General features: G+C 39.3%; 1 protein-coding gene across 7 annotated transcripts in view; it reads left to right on the plus strand.

Moving 5' to 3' along the window:
* The window catches only part of KCNC2 (potassium voltage-gated channel subfamily C member 2), a 145583-nt gene extending 138079 nt beyond the window's left edge, over nt 1–7504 (plus strand). The window contains exons 5-6 of one of the 7 annotated variants that reach the window (XR_012637586.1): nt 69–1002; nt 2050–2104. Coding sequence is in view for 6 of the 7 variants with exons in the window: in XM_074942023.1 (XP_074798124.1) it covers nt 69–205 (137 nt within the window). In the remaining variant the exon portion in view is untranslated. Of the gene's footprint in view, nt 1–68 lie in introns of all 7 variants that reach the window. The other 6 variants (XM_074942029.1, XM_074942026.1, XM_074942028.1 and 3 more) reach the window with 6 other exon arrangements.
* Nucleotides 7505–10254: the final 2750 nt, after the last annotated feature.

Consider the following 10254-nt stretch of genomic DNA (forward strand, 5'->3'; position numbering starts at 1 on the left):
TTGTATTGTTTGTCTTTGTCTATTTTCTGGCTGAATTCAACTGATGTCTGTGCATTTTTTCATAAAAGGATATGAAAAATCCCGAAGCTTAAACAACATAGCTGGCTTGGCAGGCAATGCTCTGAGACTGTCTCCAGTAACATCACCCTACAGCTCACCTTGTCCTCTAAGACGCTCTCGATCTCCCATCCCATCTATCTTGTAAACCAGATGGCATCAATCGGCTACATAGCATTAATTCAAATACTGTTTACCACATTATGGAAATAAATGTAGCATTAACTGTAGGCTCCATAAATACAGTATAAATTCTGCATGATATAAATGTCAGTAGTAAGAAATGCCACTTGGGTAGCTGACGATTCTTACCTTGGCTTTTAAGATTGTCTAAAGTAGTGCTTCTCCTTTTATCTACTATATTGTCCTACTTTACCATAGCAATAAAAGGACATCTAGTAGACTCCATTGGCCAGTATATTCAATAAATAAGTGTATTTTCAGGGAGATATATTAAAAATAATGTGCTTCCAAATGATAATCAATCATGCCATTGGACCTTCATTACCTGTGACTCTAACCCATTCTGAAGATGTCTGGAATCTTGTCTTTGTCACACACAATGTGATTTGGGGCTGATCATTTGCATAGACCATACTGTCTCCATCACCTGACAGCAGTGTTGCAGATTACTGGGATCATAGATGGCTCTGGATGTGTGTTCTTGCATTGTACCATCCTGCTGAAATGAAAGCACTGATGAAATGGTCTGTATGTGGGATTGTTTTTTGTTGTTTAACCTTTTTAATTTATTTAAATTATTTGTTTTTAAATGGTTTGATTTCTTTATTAACTTTGGTACTAGATTGTTGTATCAGAGTTCTGAATGTTTCCGGTTGTTTGCACACAGATAACTGCAAAGAGGTTGTCATTACTGGTTACACGCAAGCAGAGGCCAGATCTCTTTCTTAATGGCTTGGGGAAGGCACAAAACATGAAAGAAAGGTAAACACCATCCAGGCTTGCAATCTTAAGCTAGCAAGTGCTGCTTGGTACTGTAGTCATTTTTCTACTCCAGGGTTCTTCAACATTTTCAGAGGCAGAGTGCCATGTAAAAGCAAGGAGATTATTACTTTTATCTGTACAAATATAGGAGGGCAGTAGTTCTCAAAAGGGGTTTGACCAGCCTTAAATATGATTCATGAGCTTCATAAATTTCTTCAGTCAGTGTTGTTTTTTTTTTTTTGAGGTGCTTTGTTCTATATGTTGTTTCGTCTGTCTGTTTTGCTACGTGTCTGCTGTATTCTTCATCTGTCTCCATAAAGCACAGAAGTACCTTTAAAATGTCCCTATCTTTTAAGATAAACTGTTGAGTACATTTTCTCCTTTCCCCCCTTATTGGTACAGACTATACATTTCAAGTGTAAGTTAATATCCTTTAGCCTACCTAATGTGGGAACTTTGAAGATATTTGAAGTGTGGGATTTAGCAATGATTTTGCCACTCTAACTGGTTGTCTACTGCAGCCACATCAATCCCACTACCTCGCAACCAACATTCATTACTGTATTCAAACTGTATCCCCTCCAGTGGCTTTTTCTTTCAATTTAAAAAGCAAGAACCTGTTTATGCAACAGTACAAGTGCAATAGTAGATTTGATATTTTTGGCTGGTGAGGAAAAAAAAACACCCAACAACATAGTCTTACGGACGAAGGGGGGAAAAAAAGCTAAACCAAGTCTTAAGAGATCCTTGAGATTGTTGAATAATCCCTGACTGTCATATGTTTTATTTTTCTTGTTAGGATGAGAAATAACTTTTATTGTTGACCATGTAACATGTTCTTCTGTATATAGCCTAGCCCTACAGCATGACCTGCATGTCAAACTTCTTGTACTATAATATCTTTATCAAAGTATACATTTCTGATATTTAGAGATGTACATTGACTTAGTTTTGGTAAAACATTGCCAATAGAGAGAGATAATTGCAAACAGCTTTTTAGCAAAGAAATTAATATAATATCTGGTGCTGCTGTTATATTGACTACAGTGTTGTACAGAATTTATCATGGATTTTTGACTGCTGAAAAAGGGACAATGGAATTTAGCCATACCAAGGACTGTACTGGAAAGAGACTACTGCTGCTGAATGGGCCATGATAAACAACTCGTGCACTGAACAGGTCTTTGCGCTGTCACACGGGAAGTAGAGATTATTATGAAGATGAAGGACTGATTTCAATTGCTGCTGCCAGTCGAAGAGGTGACTAGTCACTGTTGATGAGTCAGCTGTAAATACAATGTGTGTGCATGGAATATCAGCTTTTGCCATCTATGTCAGAGGAAGCTGAATTCAAAGTCATCAGATCTCAGACTCCATGCAAAGGCCCACATGCCTCTCTCTGTGTATTCTTCCTGGTTCCTGCAGTATGGTCGTGCAGTGGCTCATGCAAAGGCACACACTTATAACGATAAACGATAGTGATGTAAACTACATCTGTCTTCACTTCCCTCATAACAAAGGTATTTTTTTTGCAAAGGTCATGACCGCAGACAGAGTGGGTTTTGCTACAAGTCCTTGCTTTCTCAGTTTGCCATATCTATATTTTTATGAATTCCAGTGTACTTGACAATTTTTGTTTGCTTTTCACTTCGATAGGAGAAATGTGACTGCAGACAAACATCACAGACTTTGTTCACAGTACACTGTCTTTTTTCATTGTTACCTCAGACTATAAGTATTATGAGAAATAAAATTCTGGCAGCAAGAATATTTGGGTTTTTTTAATTCAAACTATCACAGAAGCAACATCAGTAAATATAAAATATGTATTAAAATTATATCCTAAAATGTATATTTTGCATAAAAAAGATATTCTTTGATCAATTACTTTTTGTGAGTTTTGTGGTAAATTGATCTAGTCTATTCCATGTCTTTGATGCATTGTAGTTGGTACAGTGTGTTAATTATGTTCTCCCCATCCTATTTAATGAGCATTTCTCCAGAATCTGTTTGTCATCCTGGTATCCTGAATGTAGGGACTATCCCAGTTGTGAAACTCTGTATCGTGGAACTTTTGTGAACATGTCAAGGTGCATGCACAATCCTGGTGGAAACTAATAGAAATGTAACTAACTGAAATGGAGAATAAAAGGCAAATGATTTGGGGAGGAGCTTGGACCATACCTTATAATGTGGCTCATGCGCTTTCTTTAGGTTAATGGCTTTTGACCATTCTTATGATTCACATCATTCCCCAGACCAGTCCCCTGGGGCACATACGAAGAGCTCATTCAGAGGACTTTTGAGAACTGGGTTTGAATCAGTCTAAAAATATTTCTCTAGGAATCTTGTTTCTTTCCTGTTTGTGATCCGAGGGTTTGTGTGGAAATAAGCACTGGGCTAATTAATTATAGATTAAATAATAGATCACTGGACCCTGGAGTGCAGTGGCACTAAAATAATTTAGGGGTCATGGTTGGTAACCAACTGAACACGAGCTTCCAGTGCCATGCTGTAGATATGAGGCCAAACGTGATCTTTGGATATAAAATCAGGGGAGTATCAAGTAGGAGCAGAGAGGTGGTACTACCTCTGTATGATGTATTAGAGAGTCCTTTACTGGAATACTTTGCCCAGATCTGGTTCCCCAATTCAAAGGGATGTTGAAAAAGTAGAAAGGTTTCAGAAAAGATCTACAAGAATGATTCAAGGTCTAGAAATTTGCCTTATAATGAGAGACTAAAGAAGCTCAATTTATTTAGTTTTTCCAAAGGCTAAGAGGCGACTTGGTCTACAAGTAACTACACAAAGAGGTTTTTGACATCAGAGGTCTGTTTAAACTAGCAGAAAAAGGCTTAATGAGAGTCAATGGTTGGAAGCAGAAGTTCGACAAATTCAGATCTGAAGTAAAGTGCAAAATTTTAACAGAAAGGGTAATTAATCATCAGAACAATTTACCTAGGGATGTGCGTTCTCCATTGCTTGAAGTCTTTAAAACAAGAATGGATGTCTTTCTAAAAGCTGCAGCTCAAACAGAAATTATGGATTTGATGCAGAAATTGCTGGGTGAGGTTCTGTGACCTGTGTTGTGCAGGGAGTCAGCGTACATGACCCTAATGATCCATTCTGGCCTTAAAATCTATGATATTATGAATAAATGTCTCCATATTTTTATAAGGTTGCATTCAGCATCAGATTAACTGTGCTACTTATAAATATTATCATTGAAATATCCCTGTACCACAAGTGCACTATGCAGACTGGAGTTAGAATTCTTAAGGATCACAGTGTAAAAAGCCATGGAGCTTTTTCTATATGTGAAAAGGGTTATTGCTGATAAAGATGGCATTAGGACCCTCAGAAGGAGAAATGAAATTAAACTATTAAAAGAATTGGGATCAGAGTGATAGCATCATGCTATATGGTTACTGAAAAAGAAAAGAGGGAGGAAGAATAAATTTGACATGAACATAAACAGCATAATATTTTAATATGAAGATATGAATTAAAAAGTCATGAATGAACTAAATTATCTGAAAAGGAAAGACATTGATTTATCATTGGAGTAAATCAGGCAGAAAGTGAGATAAAGGAAATGGAAATGGAAAACTAATACTAGAAAAAGAAAATGAATATATTAATAGGCCTTATTACAAGTCAGTGATAGGAGTGAATACATAATAGATATTTGAAGACTAATATAATTAGAAGAAATTCTGAAAAAGCAATGGTTACTATTAAGTGAAAGTTATCAAAAATATTAGCATTACTCTGCAATCCATTCTTTTGGCTTTCTAATGATTTTTTAAAACTTTTAAATCTAGGAACAGACCAGTTATTTGAAATTATCTTTTAAATCAGAGGTGATTCATAACTGAATAATACTGAAAACTTGGTATATGCTCTTCTGCTTTGCTTTTGTGTCCATTATGTCATGATCAACATTTCTGATCACAGGCACCTGTGTGCAGAATTGACAGGTGCACAGTTGACAGGTTCACAGATGGGGAGATTCCAGCGTTCAAAAAAACTGAGAATACTTTTTGAAAATTTGGTACCTAACCACAATAACCTGTGGTCATATTTAATCCTATTTAAAAAGAAGGGAGAATTAATTTAAAAACTGGGCCCTAAATGGATTGCATCTAATTTTACAGGGGCTGGCCACACTACAATATGTTATTGTGTGAGGGAACCCAGCAAGGCTGGATTAAGGCAGGGGCTTTAGAGGCTGCAGCCCAGGGCCTCGGCTCAAGCGGGATCCTGCAAAAATAAATCACAGGCAACTCCAGGCCACTAGAAGTCCTGTGGTGCAGCGGGGCTCAGGCAGGCTGCCTGCATGCCGTGGCCCCACGTTGCTTCCTGAAGTGGCTGGCTGCTAGCATGTCTCTGTTGCCCCTGGAGTGGGTGGGAGGTGGCTCTGTGTGCTGCCCTCTCCCCCAGCACCATCCCCACAACTCCCATTGGCCAGGAACAAGCCAATGGGAGCTACGGGGGTGGCGCTTGTGGGCGCAGGCTGCGAATGGAGACATGCTGTCCTGCTCCTCCCAAGGGGCCACAGAGATGTGCTAGCAGCCAGTTGCTTCCGGGAGCGGCATGGGGCCATGACATGCAGGCAGCCTGCCTGAGCCCTGCTGTGCCGCTGGCTGGGAGACACCTGTAGTAAGCACCTCCCGGCCGGAGCCTGCACCTCCCACCCCGTCCTCCACCCCTGTCCCAGATCACAAACTCCCTCCCAGACCCTGCATCTCCTCCTGCACCCCAATCCCCTTCCCCAGCCCCCTCCTGCCAGCCAGTTCAGAGCTGCACCAGGCTACAGATGTCAGGGACTGTTAAAATAATAATGTGGAAGTTGTTTCTTGCCTGTAGACTGCTCATTTGCAAAAGCAGCAAGCTCAGATTTTTTTTGTTAAGCTTCTTCTTTAAAATGAAGCAATACAAATTTCCATCTGTCTGAATAATAAAAGACATGCCATATTATCCTATTAGGCTAATTCTAAATATAGCTGGATTCTGTTTCTTATAAGGATTTTCTTTCTTTGTGAAAAAATACAGCACCAAGGTTGTATGAAGATCTTAACAATTTCTTTTCATGGACATACATGACTTTGAGATAATGTAATGCAGCATTCTGAAGGTGAACATAAACTAGTGAGTTGGCAACTCGCATTTTTCCTATATTCTGCTTGCATGAATAGAGATCAGGCAGGGCTGCTCATGAACTGAATCATTCATGGGCGGTGGAGCAGATGGGAAAGACTTGAAGTCATAGCTCTCTTGGCAAATCTGTTGTTCGCTTACCAATAAACTCTTAAGTTGTGGATCATCTAGTCAGGTGGAAAATGTAATAATCTGAAAAGCACTCCTGTGATTCCAATGGTGGAAAGGTTAAATTGTACAACTTTTCTTTAAGCAATGCCTTTTCATTATCTTGCTCTATTCTGTTTAGAAACTGTCCCAAACAATTTTGATTGGAGTTCACAGGCAACAGAAGGAGTTTAGTAAGTACTCTTTTGAACCATTACTTAACACTTAGCAATTTTGCTTTTGATTTGTGAGGATTGGGGAGATACAGATGTTAACAGTCTTAAACCCAGCAAAGCATTTAAACACATGCTTTAACTTTAAGAGTATGGGTTATCTCTGCAGTCCGTTACTGGATCAGGGTGTTAGTGAATGACTGTCCCAGGGTGAAACCCTGGCCCTACTGAAGGCAAAACTCTATTTACTTTGATAAAAGAAAGGATTTCACCCCCACACCCAGTCTTGGGAAACAACTTCCCTCCTACTCAGGCTTTTCTAAAACATTTCACCATGGCTCACAAGTACTTAAACAAATGCAAAGTGAAATCAAACAGAATGAGGCCTGATCGCAGATGCTAAAATTTGAGAGAACTGGTAGTACATAAAAAAACTAGAAGGGAAACATAATTTTTGCTATTTTAAAGCTTTAAGTTAATACAGTTTGGTGAAGAGTTAACAAATAAACAGTGACTAAGGGAAAGACCATTACTTGGGAGATATAGAAATAGTAGGCAAGTCTAAATTTCAAAGAGAAGCATCACAATCTTATTGCATTTGTCAATGTTTGTATATAAATGTTGTCCGTGACACAATTGTTTTTCCTGTTAGAAAAGAAGGATGCAGTGTACTAAATACCCACACTGACAAAATGACCTGATTCTGGGACCTTAGCAGATCTGTTTTGTAAAATATGAAAGAAAAAAGGAAAAAATTATAGTACACAAAAAATTAGGCCTTTTGCAGGGGGAGAACTTTCAATATTGAAGCCTTTACATCAGCTGCTATGAAACTGTTGGATAGCCTGTGTGAGCAGAGTATTTTTGCAAGTGTTTAGCTGTTAAGATCTTTTCTGACTTAGTTGTTTTGACCAGAACAGGACAATGCAAACTTTTTTTTTTTTTTTTGGACAGGTCCCCAGGCCTCTTTAGTTTTAGTAGGGCAAACCGCAAAGCAGGCACACAAGAAGAACAGTGCCCTTTAGAGTGTCTTTGGGAGAAGGCTTTTTTAAGTGAAGTGAACATGAATATATAAATAAATATATGTTTGTATAGATAATATTGTGAATAAAAATAAAACTCATTATTTCCAGCTTTTTGTGTGTTTTGATATGTGATGTTAGTTTCCTAAATTTTTAATCTCACTGGTCTTCACTTACCCCTCCCACAGAAATGCCACATTGATCTCTTGGCATTTCCACTGCATTCTTAAATGTAGAGGGGGCTTCTCCTAACCCCACTGGGAAGAACAGAGCCTGATCCCCCAAACCCTTCAGGTGCCCCAAGATCCATTGGAAGCATGGAGCCATTTACAAGAAAGCACAGGATTGCTGTATTCGCTCCTGGGCCTCCTATTGCTTTCCCGGCTTCCCTGGTAGTGAAATTCTATTGAAGCCTGACTGTTATGGCTTCTTGGTTGATGGCTGCTTCTGAAACACTCCTTGGAGTGGCTTTATTCACTTGGAAAACTTTTGCACACTCTGACTTTCCTTGCTTTCCTCTATGGATATGTCTACACTGCAGTAAGAAGTGTAGCTGCAGCATGTGTAGACATATCCAAGATAGCTTTGATCTAGCTAGCTTGAGTAACAGCAGCAAATGTGGCATGCCCTGTATAAGCCCCCCCAGGACCCTGGGTACATATTCAAGCAGCTAGCCCATGCTGCCATGGCTTCACTGCTACTGTAACTCGAGCTAGCTAAATCAAACTAGCTCAGCTAGGTCTCCACATGCAGCAATCATACATCTGATTGCAGTGTAGATGTATGCTGTGTCTTCTCAGGTCCCCTGTACACACACACACACACAATCCCAGAACCCATCTTCCATGCTCCCATTCCATGCCACCTCCATGGCCCCTCCTCTATGCTCCTGAGGTCTCCTGCACTCATTAATCTCCCCCCCAACATGTCCTGCCCATGTCTATCAATGTACCTCCTGTTGCTACCATCTCCCAGAGTACCTATATTGCATATATGTGCCTGGAGGAAGGAGTTATTGATAGAGAGCCACACTGAATACACGAATTTTGAATTTAGTTCTAAAAGTGGTGGAGTGCAAGGTCAACTTTTGTGGGAATGAGTTTCCTAGTCTGGGTCTAGGACTGGAAAAAATTCTGTCTTCCACTCTGACAAACCTTCCACTTGATAGTTTCATTGCGTCATTCCCTGTAGCTGTTGTGGGAGGTCATGGTTTTGGAGGGAGAAACACAAGGCAGCTGGATCTAGCTGCCTGGAGGACTTTGAATATCAGGACAGAAATTCTGAACAGGACTCTGTTCAGTGGGAAGCCAGTGAGGACAGCAGAGCACTAAGGTGATGTGTTTGCAGAGCAGATGGCCTGCTGCTTTTGTTTTTTGTACTAACTAGAATTTTTTCAGGGTTTGAGGCTTCATTCTGAGACATTAGTTACAAAAGCACTGGAGGTTACAAATGCATGGGGCATTGTGGCCAGGTCTGTGTCCAATAGCAGGGGGTGGTTTGTTTGTTTGTTTGTTTAAAATATACATCCTATATAACACTTCTTTCACATCTGGATTCATTCTTCAGCCTCGCTGGGAGGCAGATTTCAACAGCACCTTTCTTATGGCCACGGAAATGAGGAGCATTAAACTATTGTTCATTTAATTTTTGTAAGAAAACAATGAAAGTTAAGAGTAGCACAGCTGTGGGTAGAGGGCGACTGGAACCTACTATCACGTTAGACCGGAGGAGTCTAGCAGAGGCATAGAAGAGCATTCAAAAAGCCTAAAAAGGTAACACTCAGAAATTTAATTCAGAAATCAATTCCCAAAACATATAAGTGGATGTATTAATATATCAGATATAATGATACTGCGGAGAGAGGGTTGAGTCCCAAAAGTACCGGAGTGTGACAAAAGGAATGGAAAAAAGGGCATATGGTTTTGCCTATATTATTTTTGACCAGATTGCAATATTGCGCTAACTTTGCAATTCTAAAATAAATACAACAAATTAGGTATTAGAACATTAACTAAATGTCAAGGGGAAACCATTCCCCCTGGGTAACCATGATAATTTAACATTAAGAAACATTCTGAGATGTGGATCTTGGACAAAAATAGTTTATCAACCGTTCAATCTATTTTTTTATGACTTGCAGAAGGTACTGTGATCTTCTGAACTACATTCTACTGTGTATTTTACTGGAAGATCATAGATTGTATACAATTCACTCTCTTACTTTAATTCAACGCTCCAGTGCAATATTTGGCTATTTTTTATTTAAATCATAAATGTCTCTTATAAAAGACTGAGTCACCTACTGGGACACACATGATTCTTACTTGTATATCCCTAGGAACATGTCACTTGCCTGCTACTCTCTTTGAGGCCCAGAGCTGGCGTGTGTAACAAGTGTGACAGCACTCACAATTGAATGTTGATTTGTGTGATACCTAAAAAAGGTTTCAGTAAACCAGGTGACTCTTTTGCTGTCCATACAAGAAACAATGTCATGTGATGAGCTCATCTACCACAAAGTTAGGAGGACATTTCTGCCATAGGAATTATTTGTTTTCTCCTTTAATTAAGAATTAAACATATAATTTTGCTGCTATGCAGTGAATTGTACTTATATTTCTACTTTTACGTAAACCGAGCTCTTTGTTACAAGCACTTTCATGTATCAGGACTCTATCTCTCCCCCCTACCCCCAATGCCTTACATAATGGATTGTACCGTCACAGAAGTATTCATTTTAGAATTATATT

Source organism: Natator depressus, chromosome 1 (assembly GCF_965152275.1).
Source record: "Natator depressus isolate rNatDep1 chromosome 1, rNatDep2.hap1, whole genome shotgun sequence".
Taxonomy (NCBI): Eukaryota; Metazoa; Chordata; order Testudines; family Cheloniidae; genus Natator; species Natator depressus.